Source organism: Trichechus manatus, unplaced genomic scaffold (assembly GCF_000243295.1).
Source record: "Trichechus manatus latirostris isolate Lorelei unplaced genomic scaffold, TriManLat1.0 scaffold00054, whole genome shotgun sequence".
NCBI lineage: Eukaryota > Metazoa > Chordata > Mammalia > Sirenia > Trichechidae > Trichechus > Trichechus manatus.
This window is the reverse complement of record NW_004443990.1, coordinates 1182262-1204560: the sequence shown is the minus strand read 5'-3', so window position 1 is coordinate 1204560 and position 22299 is coordinate 1182262. Positions and strand designations below refer to the sequence as shown.

The 22299-nt window shown below is 52.6% G+C and overlaps 1 protein-coding gene across 1 annotated transcript; it reads left to right on the top strand.

The window, feature by feature from the left end:
- The first annotated feature begins 58 nt into the window (after positions 1–58).
- Positions 59–3084, top strand: MRM1 (mitochondrial rRNA methyltransferase 1). Its single transcript, XM_004378093.2, has 5 exons — positions 59–737; positions 932–1025; positions 1805–1937; positions 2036–2155; positions 2394–3084. The coding sequence occupies exons 1-5, from the start codon at positions 187–189 to the stop codon at positions 2564–2566; spliced, it is 1071 nt and encodes a 356-aa protein (XP_004378150.1). The 5' UTR covers positions 59–186; the 3' UTR covers positions 2567–3084.
- Positions 3085–22299: the final 19215 nt, after the last annotated feature.

Sequence of the window (22299 nt, the reverse complement as noted above, 5' to 3'; positions counted from 1 at the left end):
GTTAAGCTTTGGATAATCTCGGAGTTCGGGTTGCGGTTGTTCGTTCCTCTGTCTGAGGGAGTGTAGTTGGGGCAGCCGTCGGGCCCCCTTTACCCCTGTGTTGGGTGCCTGCAGGCGGGCCCCGGCGGTGGTGACTGCTCCCGGGAACGTAGCAAGGGGCATCAGGTCCTCAGGGCAGCCCGCACCATGAGGTTGCTGGCGCTTTTCGGGAGTGCGACCTGGTGTTGCTCCGGTCGCCTCCTCGTCCGTCATTTCTCCCAGGCGGCGCGGCCTGGCGGGGAGGAGCTAAGCCGCCTGCCATTCGATGACCTGGCTCCAGGCTGGCGGTCTGCTGGGGGACTGGAACTCCTGTTTGGCCTGTCTCCGTGCCTCCTGGCCCTGCGGGCCGCCCGCCGTCGCGTGGCCCGACTCCTGCTCCAGGCCGGCAGGGCCGGGCTGCAGGGGGAGCGGGCTGAGCTGCTCCGGGCGGCCGAGGAGCGGGGCATCCCAATTTTGCGGCCCCGACGGCGGAAGCTGGACGCACTTAGCCGCTACCAGGTCCACCAGGGCGTGTGCTTGGAGGTGAGCCCGCTGCGCCCCCGGCCTTGGACTGAGGCCGGGGAGGCAAGACCAGGCGACGACCCTCAGCAGCTATGGCTTGTCCTGGAGGGGCTCCAGGATCCCCGGAATCTTGGGGCCGTGCTGCGCTCTGCTCACTTCCTCGGAGTGGATAAGGTCATCACCAGCCGGAGAAACAGGCAAGAACGCCCCTTATTACCCATGTGCCCCAATTTAGAGGTGCAGCCGAGTTCCTGAGCACCTGGACCCCTGGGTGGTCCCTCAACCAGGCCTCCCCATCGCCTGAACTCTCACCTCTAACCCTTGGGGGTTGGGAGAGGGCACCAGGCTCGGGATTGCCCAGCCTGATGCGGGCGATGGGGAAATTTTGCAGCTGCCCGCTCACCCCAGTAGTCAGCAAGGCCAGCGCGGGGGCTCTGGAGGTAATGGATGTATTCTCCACTGATGACCTCACCGGTTTCATGCAGGTAATGATCTCAGCCCAGCCTCTCCAGGGCAGTCAGCCTGCAGCTGATGGGAGGGAGGGAGAAGGGAGCTATTGGTGTGTATCACTTCCTAGGGCCGTCTAAATCCCTTTAGGAAGGGTGTGAGCCCGGAGTTTTTTAAACCACAAATGGAGCAGTATCTGAAGTTAGGGATTCCCTAGCTTCATTCCCTTTACTGTGGGTCGCTGGTGGATAGGAGGCCTAGGTTCCTTGAGCAGGGCCTCAGCTTGAAAAGCTCCCATACCAAGGAGTCCTCTATGTTTCCTCCCTCCCCCGCCTCAAAAAAAAAAAAAAAAGAAAGAAAAAGAAAAGTCCCAAACTTTGAAATCTAAGAAGGGTCTATGGATAATCTTAGGAAACCCTTCTTTGTCTCTATCTTCAGCAGTGCTTCCTTTGCTGGACACAAGGAGGCAGTATTGCCCTGTGTTTGGCAGCTCCAGCCCATTTCCTCTCGTCTGGGTGTTGACTCCCACTTCAGAGTGTAGGTGCTCCCTTATCTCCTTCAGGGCTACACTCAAAGGCCACTTCAGTGAGGCCTTCCCTGACCATCCATCCATGAGACTGGATTTTGGTCTCTTCACCACCCTATCCCCAGTGCCCAGAACAGAAAGAACCTGGCCCATTCTAGGTGCTTCATAGCCATTGATTGAACTGAATGGATTAGTGAGTGAATGAATATATGGGCAAGGCTGGGCTCTCCTGGGCCAGGGCTCTGATGAAGGTTTGGCGAGTGGAACATGGTGTCTTCTCCCTGCTTGCAGGCCAAGGCCCTGCAGGGCTGGCTCGTGGCCGGCACAGTGGGGTGCCCGGGGCCTGAGATTCCTCACTCCTCCGAGATCCCTGTCATTAGCTGTTTGGAGTTCCTCTGGGATCGGCCCACTCTGCTGGTGCTAGGTAGGTAGAGTCCCAGTTTTTTTGTGCTAAGATGTGCATCTGAGCACGCAGGTGCCTAGCTAGGTGCGTCCCTAACCTACTGCCCCCTTGCCCTGCAGGGAATGAGGGCTCAGGCCTGTCCCAAGAGGTACAGGCCTCCTGCCAGCTTCTCCTTACCATTCTGCCCCGACGGCAGTTGCCTCCTGGACTTGAGTCCTTGAACGTCTCCGTGGCTGCAGGTGAGTCTACCGCTTCTCTCTGTAATCTCATAGGCATAGCTTCTCTCTAATCCCATTTTCTGGTTGTTTCATCCTAAACAAGTTACTTAGGCTCTCTGTACCTCAGTTGCTTTATGTGCAAAATGGGGAAAATAATACTTCTTGAGGAGGTTATGAAGGAGTGCCTGGCACATGGCAACAGCTCTGTACATGGCCCTTCCTCTCTCTCTCTTTCCCTTGTCCTTTTGTCTGTCTGCAGGAATTCTTCTTCACTCCATCTGCAGCCAGAGGAAGGGTTTCCCTGCAGAGGGAGAAAGAGAGCAACTTCTCCAAGACACTCCAGAATCCTCAGCCACATTCAAAGAGCCCAGAGTGGCTCAGCACCCAGGACTGTCTTCAGGATCAGAAACAGAGAGGCAGAATGCGGGCTGATTTGGACTGCCTGAGGTGTGTGTTTGCTGGAGTGCAGGGGATGGGTGCAGAGATATCCACACGCTCACATGTGTCCGAGTCTCTGCCGAGTGTGTGCCCAGGCCTCTACTGACCATCGCCTTGGGGGCCTTTGCTGTGGAGACCAGAAGTTCAGTTTCCTGTTTTGATATTGACCTCGCAGTTGGAGATGAAACTTGTTAATTTCCAGCATGGACTAGGACAGAGGGTCTGTGTCCTCCCAGGATTCTCCTGGAAGTTGAAGAGAAGTCTAGATATCAGGAGGGAAGAGGGCAGTGGACAGCCCAGTCCAGGGGCCTATTCCTCTTGTCTGCTGTATGGGACATGAGAATATAGGGGGAGGGCAGGGCTTTCTGTGGAGTAGGCAGACCTGGGTGCAGATCTGGGCCTCCAACACGGATGCCCTGTGGGGCCTTGAGCACACAGCTTCATCTTCTTGTGCCTCAGGGTCCTTGTTTGCACCTGCCTCATAGGGTTGTTGTTGAAGATCAAATAAAACACCTGGTAGGCACTCAACAAGTGTGGCATTCTCTCCAATTCTTCCATTAGGTGGCAGCCTTGCTCTTTGGTCCACAGCCTCTTCGCTTTCAGAGGTACCTGGGAAGGCTCCTGGCTGCGGCGCCAGGAGAGGAGAGGGAAAGAGGAACAAACACCTCCCACCCCACCCAGGCCTTTGAGGGTCCCCACCTGTGTTTGTCAGTCAATCCATCTCAATCGAAGGAACCAGTGAACCAAAGCCGTCACCTTTGATTCCATAAGGTGGTTAGGACAGGACTGATGTTTATTGTACAACCCAGACAGACTTGGCACTCCTCCCTGAGGGCCCTGTGATCGGAGCAGAAGCCAGCAGTGGAAATAGTTTAGAGCAGTGGTTCTCAACCTGGGCTGCTCATTGGAACCACCTTGCAAGCTTAAAAAAAAAAAACAAAAACCAAAAACCTGACACCGGGGACCCACCCCAGAGTCTGATGTAATTGGTCTGGGTGCAACCTGGGCATCAGGGTATTTTAAAGCTCCCCAGGAGGTTCTAATGTGTAGCCGAGGCCGACAACCACCAGAGCAGGGTTTCTCACCCTCGGCACTATTGGCATTTTGGGCCAAATAATTCTTTGTTGTGAGAAGCTGTCCTGTGCATTGTAGGATGTTTAGCAGCCCCTGGCTTCTACCCACTCAGTGCCAATAGCACCCCCTTTCCACATTTCGACAACCAAAAATGTCTCCAGACATTGCCAAATGCCCCTGGTTGAGAACCACTGCAGTGGAGTGTGGATTTAGAAGACAGCAGCCCTGAGTTCAAACCTTGAGAGGGTGTGTGACCTTGGGCAAGTTCCTTAGCCACCTGAGCCTTAGTCCCGTCCTCTGTGAAATGGGGATCATCTACCTTCTTGGGTTGCTGGGAGGAAAAAAGAGATTAATAGCAATTCAGTACCTTATACAGTAAACAGTATCCCCCTTTTCTCTGGCATTCTAATGATGAAGTCAATTTAGAAAAACATTCCAATTTATTTTAAAAGAGCTTAGATCTCTCTAAGGATCTGTGGTGGCACAATGGTCAACGCTTTGCTAACTGAAAGGTGGGTGGTTTGAACCTGCCAGCGGCTCTGAGGGAGAAGAACTGGCAATCTGCTCCTGTAAAAATTACAGCCCAGAAAATCCTATGGAGCTGTTCTACTTGTCACATGGGGTTGCTCTAAATTGAAAATAGGCTCAGTGGCACCCAACAAGTTCTCTTTAAAGTTGAGAAAGAGGAAGAAACCCCTTTGTAAACTCCAGTATGGTCCCTGTGAGCTCTTGGTCCCGAGGCTGTCACCAGGGTCTGACCACAGCTTAGTCGGCCAGCCTTGGCTGCAGTCGCTGCCTCCCCTACCCTGCGACACTCTTGGCCAAGAGCCCAGTGCAGTGGTTTTTAACCTTGGCTACACCTTAGCTTACCAGGGAGTGAATCCCCATGCCCAGAGGTACCCAGACCAGTTAACTCAGACCTCTGGGGCCAGGTATCAGTAGTTCTGAAAGCTCCCCAGCTCCTTCCAGGGTGTAGCCAAGTTCCAGAATCACTGACCTCTGAGCCACCTGCTCATGTCCAAGAAACTGCTTCCAAAGCCACACACACCTGTGCTTTTGAGCTCATGCCTGAAAGTGTGGGACAGGGGCGACCCTCTTTCGTCTGTTCGTAAGGTTCTTCAAAAGATGCCGGTTCTATCCCTGGCTCCACGACTTCCTAGCTGATGACGTCTCAGTCTTCTCATCTGTAAAATGGGGATAATGCCATTAATACCTGCTCTACCTGCCCACTCCTCAACAGCCTGTGCACGCGCCACACACACGTGGCTATGTTATGCAAACCAGGCATTCCCTAGACAGAAACAGCCCATGATCCTAAGGACAATGATGACGCTGATTCCCCCAACTGGCCTTTGGCACCTAGTGCAGTGTCTGATGCAGACATGCTGCTCTGTATCTGTTTGTTGAATACACAGGAGCTGGGTGGGGAGCTGGGTGGCCATGGCCATGAGAATGAAGGGGCTGGGTGTGGGTCCATCCCCTGCAGGCTGTGGCTGGGATGAAGCCAGAGGAGAGAACAGTGGTGGTTAAGAGCAAGACCCTCACTGCTAAGCAGTGCTTGGTTTGAGTTTCAGTTCTATGGCTTGCCAGCAGTCAATGTGGACATGTCCCTTAACTTTTCCAAGCCTTAGTTTTCCTCATCTGTAAAATGGGGATAACAACAGTACCCACCTCAGAGGATAGTGGTAATGAGATAATCCACATAAAGCCCTCAGCTCCCTGCCTGGGGAGGACGGCAGCTGTTCCTTGCAGCACCTGGGGCAGACCTGGAGGTCAGGGCGCTGGCTGTGCTCTGCTGCCAACCTGGCCTCTTGTTCCTCAGACCCTAAGGCCTGTTTCACCTGCAAGGTGCTGATTTACACCTGAGAACAGCTGGAGGGCGTTGGGGAGAGGAGGGGGATGAAGTGCCGTCTGCAGGATCTTCTCCTGTCAGGGCTCCTTGGCCCAGAGGGGAAGAGTTTCAGAGGATTTGCACGAACTCAGGATTCCCAGAGCGTCTGAATTGTGGCCAGCACCCCTTCCCTCTAGCCCCTCCTCTTCCAGGGCCTTGGCTGGAATCTTTTTCGGCAGGAGGTTAAAATGCCATCCCTTTAGGCTGAGGTCCTAAACAAATAGTGCCCTCCCCCCATACCGTCCCCTCCACCCCTGCAGGGCCGGGCGCTGGCTGGGGAGCCCCACAGTTTGTAAATGTAATCAACCTTGAGCTCTCGCTTCTACAGGTGCAATTAGCATGCCCATCTGCTAATCCCTGATTAATGGTGTTTACAAACATGGGAGCCAGCACTCCACTGCTGAGCTGCTCAGCCCTTCCCTCAGGGGGCTGGGAGGCAGGGGTCTTCCCGGAGGCCCCCGCCTGTTCTTCAAGCCTTCTCAGGCAAAACCCCTCTCCATCCCCTTCCTCAGGCAGTGGGTCTCCTTAGAGACCCTGGCTCTGTACATAAGTAGAAACCAAATCCAAAGAGAACAAACAGAAATGACCAGGCTTGGTGGGGGTGCTGGGATCCTGCTCTTCTTTCTTCTCAATTCTGGAACTTCTAGGACACTTGGTGGGCACAGTGCCCTATTCACCATCCCAGCCCAAGGGCCACATGTATATGGGCCCCTCCTCCAGGGCCCCAAGGGTTGGGTGCCCTACCCACCCCCAGACTGGGGAACATTTCCATCCCACCCACCTTCCTCCTGAGGACCTCAGTAGGCCCATGCCAGAGGCACAGTAGCAAAAGTATTAAGAACACAGACTTCCAAGTCAGACGGACCTGAGTCCAAATGTTAACTCTGCTTTTGGCAAACACCTGATTGAGCCTCAGTTTCTTTATCTGTAAAATGAAGAGTACCTACCACATAGGTGGTTATGAGGATTAAAGGATGGGGTGCATGAAAAGGATTTAGTACAGTGTGTGGGACACAGTAGGCACTCAGGAAGTGTGAGCTCTTTATTGCAATGATGATAATAATAATAAAGAGAAGAGGCATCCGAAGCTACAAAGATGCCCAAGGACTTCTCCCTTCACCCTCCCCCATCCCCTGGGGAGAAGGGCAGGTCCCAGCTCATTACTAGTGGGGGTTGGGGTTGAGGTGTCAGATTGGAATAACTCCTGGGTCTGTTCGCAGCTTCCCTGTTTCATTAACACCTCCCCGGTGGTCTTCAGCTCATCCTGCTGGGGGAGGTGCTCCAGAAAGTTCTAACTGCCTCCTACCCAGCTCAGAGCTCGGTGCTCCCCACTCCCAGGCCTCACTCCAGATGCATGTGGAGGGGATTTTATGTGGGGTAGAGGCGGCCACTGACCAGGAGGCAGTCGCTGCCCCCAGCCAGGGTCTTAGGGGACTGGTTGGGGGTTATAGCATCTGGGAATGCCACTTCCTTTACCCTTGCCCCACAACTTCTAATCCACAGGTTTTAGTTTCCCCACCCGACTGCATCCCAGCCTGGCATTTTGAATCCTGGGGCTCGGAACAGGCACAGCCTTGGGTTCTAATTCTGTCCTGTCACCTTGTGATCATTAGGGTTGTGTGTCAACTTGGCCGAGCCATGATTCTCAGCGGTTTGGCAGTCGTATGATGATGTGATAACTTTCATGATGAGATTTGATATAATGTGATCACCTCCATAGTGGGATCTGCTTTGAGTAGCCAACCAGCTGAAATAGAGTTTCCTTGGGTGTGTGGCCTGCATGCAATATAAGTGGACTTTCTGGCAAGGCTCGTGGGCTTTTGCTCGCGCTGGATCTTGCGGCTGGCTGTGTTCATCCTCCCTTCTTGGGACTTTAGCTAGCAGCTTACCTTCTGTCTTGCCTGCTGATCTTGGGATTGGTTGGTCTTCACAGCCTGTGAGCAAGAGCCCTGCTCTCTGACTTGCCTATCTCGGGTTCTCCAGGCCCTGTGGCTATGTGAATCAGGAGAAGCCCCCAGCCTGACCCATGTTCCAGCCTCTACAACCATGTGAGCCAACAAAAAATCCAAACCTGCTGCCGTCAAGTCGATTCCAATTCATGGCAACCCCATAGGACAGAGTACAACTGCCCCATAGGGTTTCCAAGGAGTGGACGGTGGATTTGAACTGCTGACCTTTTGGTTAGCAGCTGAACTCTCTTGGCCACTGCGCTACCAGGGCTCCTATATATACCTCTGTATATATTTATACACTTTACTGGTTTTGCTTCTCTAGAGAACCAGTCTAAGACATGCCTCTTCCTAGCTGGATGACCTAAGGCTAGTCTTTTATGCTCTAGGACATTCAGTTGCCTCTTCTGCAAAATAGGGATGCCATACTTCACAGGGGGTAGCACCAAAACCAAAACGCCAAATCCACTGCCGTCAAGTTGATACCAACTCTTGGCGATCCCACGTGTTACGGAGTAGAACTGCAAAATCCAAAGGATTTTCTTGGCTGTAGTCTTTACAGAAGGAGCCCGTCGCTCAGTGGCTAAGTGTTTGGCTGCTAACTGAAAGGCCAGCGGTTCGAACCCACCAGCTGCTCCTCTGGAGAAAGATGTGGCAATCTGCTTCTGTAAAGATTACAGCCTTGAAAACCCTATGGGGCAGTTCTACTGTGTCCTATAGGGTCACTATGTGTCGAAGTTAACTCGATGGCAATGGGTTTAATCTTTACAGAAGCAGATTGCCAGACCTTTCTTCCAAAACACCATTGGGTGGGTTCGACCACCAACGGTTCGGTTAACAGCTGAGTGCAAACCATTTGCGCCACCCAGGGACCTGCACAGTGCCTGGCAAGTTGTAAACTCTCAATAATTGGCAGCCATTATTGCTGTTATTTTACAGGCAAAACAACCACTCTCAGGATTATCTGGAGAGGGCCGAAGCTTAATCAGCCAGCTAGGGTGGGTGGAGGAGGAGCAGGGGCCAGAGGCCCAAAGACTTTCAGAGACGCAGAAAGAGGATGAGAGCTCTGTCTCCAGTTAATTTTCCCAGTTTCTTTCCCAGATTGGTAAAGGGAGTGGGGCTGGTCATTGAATTAGTGCCAAGAGATTTGTACCTCGGGCTCTGCAAAGGCTCCTTCTAAACAAGTTTCCTCTCCACTACACTCCAAGAAGGTTCTTATGGAAATGCCTGTCCTCTACCTGCCCCGGGCCCTCTCGGTCACATATTCCATTTCAGAGGACACCCTTCACCAGCTGTGGGCCCCTCCCCGCCCCTTCCCTGACTGGCTGAACTTGGCTCCTTCTGCTTCCCCCAGACATCTCTGCAGCCTCCTCTGCCCCTCAGGCTTCCGACTCCCTTTTCCCCCTGAGGTTTGCAGGTGTCAGAAGGGAGACTCCATGAAAAGGGGTGCTTTTTGTGGTTTATCTGCAACCCCCCAAAATAAATTCCATGTGCTGAATAATTAGTCTCTTTTGAAAAGAACTCAAGGTCAGGGAGTGAGGGAGATGGCAAGGAGTCTTACGGGCCCCCTGCCCCCTACAACTAAGCATAGCCCAGGGGCCCCCCTAGGCCTCTGCGGACACTTATGCCCCTCCCACCCTCTATCCCCCCACCCCTTTAGCCTCGTGGAGTCAGTTCTGACTCATAGCGATCCTATAGGACAGAGTAGAACTGCCCCATAGGTTTCCAAGGCTGTAATCTGTATGGAAGCAGACTGCCACATCTTTCTCCCGTGGAGTGGCTGATGGGTTTGAACTGCTGACCTCACGGTTAGCAGCCAAGCACTTAACCACTGCACCACAAGGGCTCCTTACCCTTTAGCCTACCAGGCAGGAATTAGCCTCACTCAATTTTGTTTCCCCAGCTCCCAGCACAGGGCCAGGCACATACTGGTGTTGAATAACCATTGACTGAAGGAGTCCTGAGGATGGGGACTAAGAGCCTCAGGGGCGTCCTCTCCCCTGTAGGGGCAAATTCCTCAGAACCTTTCCAGCCAGCCCTGACCTTCCACTTTCAGGCACCTTCAGAGGAGGCACGTCGCAAATGATCTCCCAGTCAGCAGGCAACGTGGACTGGATTATTTATTTGCAGCTCTTGATTCTCTGGAACCAGGGAGGTAATTGAGGGTGAGGGGTATGCTCTGTAGACTCCCTTGCACCCTCAGCTCTGCTCACCCACCTCCCCCATCCAGGCTTTGCTTAGCCGGCTGCCCCCTCCCATAGATGGAGGACCCATCGAGGGTCAGGTACTGCGCAAGGGGCTGGATCTTGTGTAAAGGATATAGCAGTGAGTGTGTCAGCAAAGACCCCTGTCCTTGTGGAGCTTACATTCTAGTGGAGGAAGTCAGAACCTCAAGGCTGACACACACACTTACAACATACCTTTGTGGAGAGGGATCTGGAACGTGTGTTTGGAGCAGGAGGAAGAGCAATGTGATGATGATGATGACATTTATTATGTACTTGCCAGGTGCTAACAGTTTCACATGTATTATCTCATTTACTCTTTATAATGATGCTTTGGGGCGGGTACAGATAGGAATCTGAGGGTCAGAGGGGTTGAGTAACGTGCCCAGGGCCATGCTGTGGCAATGAGAAGGGCTTGGGAGGGAGGAGAGAGGGTGGGGAGCAGGGGTTTGGCAGGAGAGAACCTCCCGCTGAGCACTAGCTAGGGGGCCTGGAGCTGAAGCCAAGCCAAAAAGGCACACACCCAACTACACACGCACACCCTCCCCTATGCAGCACCCCCACCTCCTCCCTCCACTTCTACATCCCTCCCCCAACTCCTGACCATCCAAGTTTTAAGTGGGGCATTCCAGCAGAGGCGTGTGGGGGTGCCTCCACCCAGCTCCCGGCTCTGCTGTGGGTGATGTGCCGAGGCTGGGAGGGACCCAGCATGGGCCAGAGGTGACAGCAGGGGCTACTATGGGATGCTACAAACAGCCTAGACTCCCAGACTTGGGTTCAAATCCTGACTCTGCTCCTGCATTGAAAGCCTCCGGCCTTGGACAAGTCTCTCACCGTCTGAGCTTCAGTTTCCTCCTGTAAAATGGGCCCAGTAACTGCTTTCTCTCAGGGTTGTGCTGGGGCTCAAGAGAAGATGCCCTCGGCACATTGCAGGCCCTCAACAACTCTTTGTGGCCTGTCTCTTCCTTCTGTCTTCTTCAGGGACTTTGTGTCGGCCTTCTTTCTCTTGCTGTCTTGGGATCTGTGTCTCCTCTCCCCCTCATCCCTGGCTCTGTATTCTGATGATCTCAGGCCCGTCTGCCTGTCTTAGCCGGGTCTCTGGGGCTCCCTGTTGCTGCTTCCCTTTCTGGAGCTGTGTCTCTACATCGCTCCTCTGCTCCCTGCCCCTCTCCTGGCTCCCGATACCTCAGGGGCTGATCGATGGCAGCCGCTGGTTATTGATTGGGTGGGCGTTCAAGTGTGTCTGCTACAGGCGGGTATTGATGGACAGAATTGGTGCCCAGGCTGGAGTGGCGGTTGGGGAGCCTGGGGCTGCAGGGGGTGCAGGGCCTCCTGCCCCTCCCAATGGGAGTGGGAGTCCTTAAAGCCACAGACCCCCTGGGGATGGGAGTGGAGGGATGGGGCTGACAGCCTCTGAGAACAGGAAATGGCCAAGGCTTAGCTCATGCCATTGTTCAATAAATATTTACGGAGCACCTACTATGTGGCAGCCAGGCATACAGCAGTGCAATGGCTAAGCACTTGGCTTCTAACTGAAATGTTGGCAGTTCAAACTCACCAGCCACAGCTGCAGTGCAGGAGAAAAGACCTTGCTCCCATAAAGATTAAAGCCTAAGAAACCCTGTGGGGTAGTTCTAATCCGTCCTGTAGGGTCGCTATGAGTTGGAGTCCACTCAACAACACAGAACAGCAATGTAGAACTGTGCAACGCACGCAGTGACCCCAATGTAAACTATGGACTTTAGTTAACAATAACGTCAATATTGGTTCATCAGTTGTAACAAGTGTTACAACTGGTTCCTTATATGATTCTGTAAGGTAGGAAGGAGCGCAAAGCTTCCGTAGGTAGGGTGAGTAGGCAGGATTGCAGCTGACAGGTGCCCCCGACTCTGTGCCTGGAGAAGTCTTATGTTTTGGGATCTAGCCATGGAGGAGAGTCTCCTGAGTTCCTGTTACTCTGGAACCTGGACCCAAGCCCTGGCCCAGCTGCCCATGGAACTTAGAGACCTCACCAAAAAGAAGAGGAGAAAGAAGATGAAAATCTGGGCTCCTTCATTCCTTGCCGGGGGCTGCTTGTGGAGAGAATGTAGCAAATAGACTTTAGAGCCTGGCTGACCTGGGTTCAAGTGTTGCCTTAGCCACTTATCAGCTGTGTGGTTTTGGGCAATTTCTTTAACTCCTCTGATCCTCTTTTTCCTTGTCTAGCAAGGGGCTAAGAGTCCTTGGGTGGGGCAAAACAGTTAACACACTTGGCTGCTAACCAAATGTTTGGAGGTTCCTGTCTACCTAGAGGTGCCTTGGAAGAAAGGCCTGGCAATCTACTTCCAAAAAATCAGCCACTGAAAACCCTAGGGAGCCCAGTCCTCTTCTGACACACATGGGATCACCATGAGTTGGAACTGACTCCATGGCGACTGATTACCAAGGGACCATTGCCTGTCTCGCAGGGTTTTCGGCAGAGTGACGGAAACAGGTGTTTGGCACCTCACAGGTGCTCAGAAACTGTAGTGATCAGAATTAGCCCTCTGGCAATTGCCTCTCACCTCCCTCTGAAGCCAGTGACCTCAGGAGGGCTTTTCCCTGAGTGAAACCTGAGTGATCGCTGCCTATTGCTCTTGGCCCTTGCCAGCCCCTCTCGCCTAGTTGGACCTCAGCCCTTCATCTCTTTCTGAGGACTGAGAATCCAGACTCCCGGATCCAGAGCCCAGTCCAGCCTCTGTAGACACTCAAGCTGGCCTAGGGCACCTCGATGGGTCTGGCGGGTGGGGCTGGATGTCAGCCTAGTGTCTTGCACTGCTGACCCTGGAGCTTCCTCACTGCTGGTTGCCCAGCCCCTCCCGGCCCCGCACCCTGGCTCATCTTCTCACACGTCACACCCAGAGAACCCCCACAGAACCCCAATCCAGTCCAGCCCAGCCTATCGTGGAGAAAAATCAAATCTCATTAAAGGCCATTGATTTTTTTTCAGATTTGCTAGGAATACACTTTGAAGCTCTCACCTTCAACCACCACTGCAGCTTCGCCAAGGAAACAGAAGGCTGTCTGGGGCTGGCTGGCAGGTGGTGGAGGGCTGGGTGGGCCAGGGGAACTGTCTGCCCCTCACGGGGGCCGGAGCCCTCAGCCTGCTCTGGCCCTTCAGCATGGCGAGACCCTGAATATTCCCCTGGTTTCCAGGGGAGTGAGTAGTTTCCTCTCTGGCTGCCCCCATCTTCAGGGCTTGGGCAGAGGGGCGTGTGTGTCTGTCTTTGGGTGTCAGTGTGTGTTTACATGAGTCTGTGTGAGTGTCTGGGTGACTCGTGTCTCTGCATGTCTGTGTGTGTGTGTCTACATGTGGCTCTGCGTTTGTGGTATGTCTGTGTGTATGTGTGTGTCTATCTGTCTCTATATTTGTGTGTGTCAGTATGTCTATGCGTTGGTCTATGGGTGTCTGTGTGTGTGGTGTGTCTGTATCTGTGTGTAGGCATGTCTATATATGTGTGGCTCTGAGTTTGTCTATGGGTGTCTGGTGTGTCTCTGTGAGTGTGTGTCTACATGTGTGGGTGTGGGTGTGTCTGTGTGTGTCTGTGTGAATGCAGGAAGTGGTGGGGACTTGGCCTGCCCTTGAACTCTGGATGCCCTGCTGCCAATGAACAGCCAGCCTGGGGAAGGGGGGCTTGTCATGGATTGAATTGTGTCCCCCCAAAATATCCACCAACTTGGCTGGGTCATGATTCCCAGTATTGTATGATTGTGTACCATTTTGTAATCTGATGTGATTTCCTTATGCGTTGTAAACTCTATCACTATGATGTAATAAGATGGATTAGTGGCAGTTACACTGATGAGGTCTGCAAGATTAGATAGTGTCTTAAGCCAATCTCTTTTGAGATATAAAAGACAGAAGCAAGCAGAGACACATGGGAACCTCATACCACCAAGAAACCAGTGCTGGGAGTAGAGCGTGTCCTTTGGACCTGAGGTTCCTGTGCAGAGAAGCTCCCAGACCAAGATTGACGACACGGACCTTCCTCCAGAGCCAACAGATAAAGCATTCCCCTGGAGCTAATGCCCTGAATTTGGACTTGTAGCCTACTGGACTGTGAGAGAATAAATTTCTCTATGTTAAAGCCATCCACTTGTGGTATTTTTGTTATAGCAGCACTAGATGACTAAGAGAGGGCTTGACTTGGGATACACCCAAGATATGGTTCTCCTTCATGGGGCAAGGGCTGGGGAGGGCTCTGAAAGGGGCACAGGCTTCCTGCCTCCTCCCACCCACCCCTGCTCCTGTGTCATCTTGGCAACGGAACACCCTGCTGATTTGTTGAGGTGTTGGGTTTGGAGTTTTGGAGGCTTGTGGAAAAATTTCAGACCTGATGGGGTGGGGGTAGGGGGAAGCATGAATTCCTTTTCTGCCCCTAGTCTGAAATAAGAGTCCCAGGTGGGTGCATTTAGAGTTTTATGAACATAAGCACTGACCTTGTGAGCCAGAGAAGACCAGGTGAAGAGAGACGAGTAGGCAGTGAAGGGTGCCCTGGTGGGGGAGGTGTAGTGGGGGGCATTATTGTCTGGCTGGACTATGTTCCTGGGGTAATGTCAAACATTAAGTTCAGCTTTAATGAGAAAAAAGTCACGAAGAGGGATCTTTTGGCCTTTATGGTGAGGGGAGGCTTGCAGCCTTACTGTAGGCCAATCTACTTGCCTCTAGCCGGCCTGCAAGGGCTGGAGGTTGGCGCTGTGCTGGGCTGTCCTTCAATGCCCTGGGACACTGTTGAGATGCCCCGTCCCCAGGGGTCAGCCTTCATGGGGCCTCCTACAAATTTGGGGGTGGAGGGTGTGCCCTCGGTGAAGCCTCCCTCACCACCTCCTGTCCCAGCCCTGCACAGGCACGTCATGTAAGTTCATGCATGTGCTTGCATGTTCTCTCTGTGGCCTCTGCTGGGGAGCTGGAAGCGGCTCTCTGGGTTCCGGGGACAGGCCAGATTTATGGTGCTGGGAGAAATATTTAGGCCTGAGACAGTTTGGCTGTGTTAATTATGGAAATCTAAAGATAATCTATATTTAATGCTGAATTTTGTCAAATTTGCTAAAGAATTAGGGGAGCGTGTGCAAACAGTGACACTTCAATGAAGAACAAGGTGCAATTAAACTCTGAAATTTACAGTGGAATAATTGGAGAGCATGACAAATACAGTTATCAGCAGCAACTAATTAGGGGTCTGTTCGAGGTTTCTGTGCTTGATTAATCTCGCCTAGATGCTAATAAGTTATGTGGGCCCTTGATACAGGTTTTTTGCCTCCCTCTTTCTACCCTCTGAGAGCTTTGGGGGGTGGAGATGTACACATCCCTGTGTACAGCCTGGCTTGAAGGGGAGTCTGGGGGCACTACAGCTGTAATGCTGATACTCCCCCCACCCCAACTAAGGATGGCTTGAACACCTTGAGCTAGTCCCCCACTGGCATCCTGGATCTTTCTGGTCGATAAGTTCTTCTTGGTATTTCACTTGAGGCTTGTTGTGATAGGGGGAGAGAGGATTGGAGGCTGAGTTTTAGGGTCTAGGTGAGCCTCATAACCAAAACCGTTGCCGTCGAGTTGATTCTGAGTCATAGTGACCCCGTAGGACAGAGTAGAACCATAGGGTTTCCAAGGCTATAATCTTTATGGAAGTAGACTGACGTCTTACTTCTGTGGAGTGGCTAGTGGGTTTGAACCGCTGACCTTTCGATTAGCAGCCGAGCACTTAACAACGACACCACCAGGGCTCCTAAGCTGAGCCTCAGTGGGCCAGATTTGTTCCCTCACTGTGGGCTTAGCTCCGTCTGACTCCCACCTCCACATCCCACTTCATGCCTTGTGGGAAGGGGTGTTGAAAGCCCCCACTCTGACCTCAGAATATCCCTCACACACCCTTCCTTGGCCGGGCACCAACCTCCTTCCTTCCCTCCCAAGCCTCTGCTAACCTTCCTTGCTGCTGATTGTAGCCAAGCCTTGGATCTATTGATTGAAGTTTAGGCTGAAACTGATGCTATTACCAGTGAGCTGAGAGTATTTGGGCCACGTGGCTTCAGTGTGGCCCACACCCTGGGCACTGGTGCGAGGTCCAGCTGAGAAACTAGAACCATCCCCTCCCTCTCTCTGTCTCTCACCCCGTCTGTGATTGTCTCTATCTTCTGTTTTCACTAACCTCTTCCCCATCCCAGGCCTGCTGGGTGGGAGGTTCCATGTGACCAGCTAGGGGGAGAGAGTGACCCCACAAGGACTCTCCCCTCTACACCTACCCTGTCCTCTAAAGTCCTCCTGACTGCCAGGTCTCCTACCTGAGTCCTCCAAGGCAGAAGGTGGGGTCTGCCAACCGTATGGACACTATCCTGAGAAGCCCCTCGCCATGTCCTGCCTTTGCTCAACGTCATCTGGCACAGGATGGGGACGTTGGCAATCTCACATGAGGCTGATGAATCGAAAACGGCAAGTTGGATGAGTTGCTTCTTTGTGAATGCCTTCCATATACCAGATCTCTCAAAGCATGAGCGTGGGTGAGTGTGTGTGTGTGGCAGGAGGCCGGAGACCCTGGTGTGGCTGGTGGAGAGGACTGCTGGGAGGGGTCCTGGAGAGGGACAGGGGTCTCCAGCCTCTCTGTAACATCTGGGCCAGAGCGGTCCTCCTGTAAGAGGAGATGGGCCTGGGGCTTGCTTCCTTGCAGCCTCAGTTTCCCTTCCGCCTTTAGGGAAGAGCTTTGGAGTGAGACACACCTGGGCTTGTGTCCCAGCCCTGGGTTACTCCTAACCGTGTGGTTTCTTCCTTGTGGCACAGGGATCATTACCTCAGGATACTTGTCCCCCAGGGTCACCAAGACCTCAGGTTAAGGGTCAGGCACTGAGTAGGCCCTCAGAGTATGGGGGTCCCTCCCCACTCCCCCCTACCTCTGAAATCCCTCCACCTCTCAGCACCCTTGTGTACCTTTTTAACCAATGTTTGGGCCATGACAGGAAGGAGGTTGGGGCAGGAGCCATAGCCTGGTGCTCTCCCTCCCCTCATGCCAACCTGCCTTCAGCCGGGAATCGACCCAGCTTGGGGCTTGGTGTGCAACGGTAAGGAAAAGGCTTCATACCGTCTCCAGTCAGCCCACAAGCCTCCTAGGTGTTGCCGTGAAGGAGTAACAATGTGGTGGGAGGAGGGGCCGTTACAGTGGCCATTGCCTCCAATATCTCCCCACTCAAACAATGTGCCTACAATGTGAATCAGATCATGCCATGCCCCTGCCCAGAAACCTTCAATAGCTCTCCATTGCCTCCAGAATAAAGTGCAGGCTTCTTAGCCTCATGGTCTAAATCGTCCACAATCTGCTCCAATCTGGTTCCCACTTCCTTTTTGGGTCTCTTGAAGTCCCTTCACTCTACCTACAAAACAATGCCCTGTTCCCCATAGTACCTCAGTACCCAAAAGTCTACAGACTTTATTGGAGCAGTTCCCATTGGAATGCTTTCCCTCCTACTCCCATTCCCAAGTCCACCTCACTGATGCCCGCCCGCCTCGCCCTCCCAATCTGATTCCCTCTGGCTGCACTGTCGTCCCTTATGCCCGTGTCAGACTCCTCCACCAGAGGGCGATAGACGCTGTGGGCACAAACTAAATGGAAACCAGGATTGGCCACCTCCTCGGGCCAGCCTCTCGACTGTGCTGGCTCTGGACTTCCAGCCTGGCATCCTCACCACTGGACTTCAGAGCTGCAGGGCATGTTTTGTCCCCTTCTCTGCAAAGCTGAGACACTTTGAGATTTGGGTGAAAATTACAAAACTAACCTCTTAATGTTTGTACTGTGCAATAAGTTTACCAAGCACTACTCATGTCCTTGGGGTCCCCAGAACAGGGCTTAGTCAGCCCATTTTACAGGTGGGAAAACATTTCTTGATCACTGCTGTATCCTACAAGGTCTACAAGTCACAGGTGCAGAATGCACTGGCTAAACTGAGGCTCAGAGACAGCAAATTTGATGAGGCGGACAGGATTCAAACCCAGAACTCTCTGACTTCCAGGTTAGCATTTTTCCTCCACACCAGTTTTTGTGATCATGCAAGATCTTGCTCTAACCCTCCCTCACAGCCCCTGGCTCTGAGAAAACCGCAGGTGGCAACTCAGGCTTAGGACCCCAGCCCCAAGTCCCCATGTGCTGTTTCTGGGGAAAGGTCGCTACCCCCTCTGACCACAGCTTTCTGTAAAATGGTCAGGCAGTGGCTTGTCTGTCTTCACAGGGTTATTGTGGGATGAAACAAGATGATGGATACAGAATCCCCTCTTTGCTAGGAGACCAGGGCCCCAAAGGCTCTTGGCCTGTCTCTTGGGGTCTGGGAGGGGGAATATAAACACCCGAATGTCTCACTCAATCCCTCTCTGGGGGAAGAAGAGAGATCTGGGGGTCTTCTTCCTCAGGCGCCTCCAGCCCTTGCAACTGCTAAAAGTGATCTGGCTCTGTCGCCATGGCAACGAGGACCAGCCTCCTGCAGGGCCGTTCCCCATGCCAGACGCCGTTGACCTCACTTAGGATGATTACCTTTCGGCAAATAACATAATTGTGTTAATAAAGAGGCTGTTTGTCTCTTTGTCCCCCACCCTGCTTGGCCTGTTTCCCACCCTCACCTGGGGGAAAGAAAGGCTTCCCCCAGCCTTCTCCTACCCCTGGCCCATGGCTTGCCTTACTCTTAATGGTCATCTGAGACCCTGAATGGTTTTTATTTTTACCATCTCTCGCCTCCCATCTGCCTTCTACCCCCTTGCCCCAATGTCTTTGCTGAAGCTGCCCAACTGAGATAATACCATTCTTTCTATCTTCCTTGGACATATTTTTGAATACAACTAAGCCTCATAGCCCTTGTAATAATAAGTTCTATCTATTGAGTGCCTACTGTGTGTTATGGAGTCCCTGGGTGGTGCAAATAGTTAACACGCTCAGCTGTTAACCGAAAATTTGGAGGTCTGAGTCCATCCAGAGGCATCTCAGAAGAAAGTCCTGGAGATCTACTTCCTAAAAATCAGCTATTGAAAACCCTATGGGGCACAGTTCTACTCTGACACACATGGGGTCACCAAGAGTTGAAGCCAACTGGACAGCAACTAATGGTACTGTGTGTTACATCCTTGACTAGCCTCTTTGCAAATGTCCTCTTTTTAATCCCTATAACAATTGTGTGAGTTAGGAGCTTCAATACCATTTTACAGGTGAGAAAACTAGGGCCCTGGGAACTAAAATATATGTTCTGTTCAGACACTCACTGTTGGCTCAGCACTGGGCTGGGCTTCCTGAGGGGAAGATGCTACAGGACCTCCAGGAGGCTCAGAATCCAGGCTGGGGGAAGGTGGACATAACCACAAAAACCAGAGATGCAACATGCAGTGTGACCAGTGCTCTGAGAGACCAGGAAAACGACGAAGGCCCGGCAGGAGGTGCCCTGCAGTCCAAACTCCATGACAGAGTCCCCAAGGGTGAGGAGGAGGGCAAGGCTGGCAGTTACTGAGTCACTGTTAAGTGGCTGGTAAGCTCTGCTGAGCACTTCCCATTTGCTGTCTCACAGAATGCTCATTACAAGCCCATTTTACAGATGAGGAAATGAAGACTCAAAAGGTCAGGTGAATTTCTCATGGTCATACAACTGGTGTGGAGCAAGGATTCAAACCCTGGCCTCCTAAACTCCATGCCTGCTCAGTGCTCTTGGGCCTTCATCAGGCTGCCTGCTGGGTGAAGATTGGAAAGATGGAGGGAGGGAGAGAAAAACCTGAAACAGGCTGGGCTGAGCAAGGCATAGTGTGCAGGCTCCCTACACAGGGGTAGGGCCTCTTCCTGGTCGACCAATGCCTTAGCCATCATTCATTAATGGAGACTCTCGTTTAAAATGAAGACTTGCCAAAGAGGGGTTACAAAAACTGTGGCCGATTTGCAAAGTTTATGTGTCACCAATGAACACAAAATAACACGAAGTGATTGGGCTATATGAAAAGTCATTTCAAGCCTGACAAATAATCAAGTCAGGGCCCTGTGGGTGGTGTCGTCTGTGATGGGGTGAAGCTTTCAAATTGTGAGGGGACTGTCTGTGACTGGGGGAATTGTGTCAGTTGGAGAGAATGTCAGAAGTCTAGATTTCAGAGCCTTTGTGAATAATGGTCCCAGGCTAGAGACCCTCCTTTTCGGCACCCCACGCTGCCCCAAGGAGAAGCCTTGCCCCTGACAAAGCGAATGGACGTGGCAGGCCAGGTGGCAGCTCAGGGCACCCATCGGGCACACTAGGTGGCGCTCTGACATTGGTCAATCCTCCCAGTGCTTGGCTGTCCTGTGGCCAGAGGGCAGGGCGCGAGTGGCTTTGAGGGGAAGCAGGTCCCACGAGACCTGACACCAGGGCTAGGTGAAGGGCCCATGGAGGTGTCAGAAGCCAGGCTGGGGAGCAGGGCTCTGCTCCTCCCACCTGTGACCAGGTATGTGCCATCTCCTTCTGGTCATTCATGGGGCCCCAAACAGTGGGGGTTGAAACAGTAGCTGTGGGAGGGACAGAGAAACGAGGGGAGGCTGGGTAGGGTTGGAGGTGAGTGTGGGGCCACATTGGCAGGGCCTAGCAGAGGAGCCCAGCACTACGTGGTTGCCCTGAGCTGGGCGAGGGCATGCGGAAGCTGTTCTCTCACCAACCAGTAAAGTCCAGATTTCTAAACCCGGAGTTGAGGTGAGGCTGTGTGAGTGGGCTGGGGCTGGAGGCAGGTAAGAAGCTCAAGGGGGTTACCTGTAATGCCTCCAGCTATTATTAACGGGGAGGCCAAGGGGGATGTTGGTGAGGGAAAAGCCTTGGTATAAGGGCAGGACACAGGCACAGGACTCAAAGAACTCGGATTGTTGTCCCTGTTTAGCTGTGTCTGAGCCACATGATCTTGGGCAAGTCACGGAGCTTCATTCTTTGTGAAATGAGGATAATAATATCATCTTTCAGAGTTGTTGGGAAGCTTAAATGAGATATTGTGCACAGAGGCACTCGGTATGCCAAGCATGAGGCCTCTCTCCTTGTTCTGTCTGTTTGCAGAAATGGCAGCTTGTGTCTATTCCCTGCCTGCAGGTCCTGGCAAGTACTCAGTGCTATTGGCGGATTAATGCCTGGGGGTGGAGGCAGCTGGAGTTGGCAGCATCCCAAATGGACCTCCAAAACCTCGCCCTATAGGGGACTGTCCTTGAAAGACTCCTTCTCTCAGAATTTAGCATGTTCCCTGTTTGAAAACACACATCTTGGAGCTGGGCCTGACCACCCCACATGTCTGTCTTTAATCTTGCCCTTTTCAGGCCCCTCTGCATATGTCTGGGGCTCTGGGGGATCTAGAGGAAAGGGCACTCGCAGGACTCCCTTGGGGGAGAAGGAAGTAAAGGAGCAGACTTACCACAGGCCTCTTTTCCAACAGCCAGCTTGCCTATTCCCTCATATCTGGCACAGCTGGGAAACTGAGGCAAAGTGGAGCCATGGGCACAAATCACAAATCCCTGAATGCTGGTAGGTATGTGGAGTTAGGTAGTAAATTGACTCCCTAGCCTCCTTGGGGGTCTTGAGGGAGCCTGGTACCCTGAAGTCCTGGGGGAGAGGTGTTGGTTTATTGGCTGGGGACCGGGAAGGAGTTTGGAGAGAGACGGGCAGAAAAGATCTGGGACAAATAAGTCGAGGGAAGGGGCAGTGGGAGCAGGCTTATTCAGCTGATAACCATTCTACAAATGTTTACTGAGCACCTAATGTGGACCAGGCATTGTTTTAGGTGCTGGGGATTCAAGAGGACCCAGACAGATAAGGTCTCCTCCCTGGAGAAGGTTCTATCCTTCCCTCTGGTAGAGGAGACTGTAGACTCTGAAGTCAGGCTGCCTGGGGCTTGTGTCCAAGTGGCTTCTGCAAATGGCCTAACCTCTCTAAGTCCCTGTTTCTTCATCTGTAAAATGGGAATAATAATAATATCTCTCTCATGGGACTGTTGTGAACATTAGCACCAGGCCTGGCATTTACTAAATGTGAACTGCCGGACTTGTTGTCACAATTATTACGATCACTAGTCTGGATCTGTGCTTTGGAGAGTGTGGCCTAGAGCAAATCCCTCACCTGCCTTGAACCTTGAGTTTCTCGCCTGAGAAATGGGTTCATAACACCTGCCTGCCCACCTCCACAGGACCCTGCTCTGAGGCTTAAAACCAAATGAGATAATGCGTGGGGAAGGGCTTTGTAAATGACATCATACACAGACAGAAAGGGGTGATTTAAATGGTTTGGGGTGTGTGTGTGTATGTGTGTATGCATCAGAGATGGAGCATTTTTGCTCCATCTTTCCTCAGGCCACCTGAGTTCAGGTAAGTTATCGGATGGACCTGTGACAGCCTGGGCAGTTCATGTCAGGATGTCTGTTCCTGGAGTCCTGGGGCTGGAACCGAGGCACTGGCAGAGGTATGGAGATGAGAGCCAGGCTGAGAACTGCAGTTTCTCCAAAGGCCTTAGGGAAGTCACAAAATAAATCTCAGAGATTGAGATGGGATCAGTGCTCCCCCTCCAGCCCCCACCCCCAACTCTGGGTTGGGAGCTGGACAGGGCTGTCTGCAGAAGTCAGAAGCC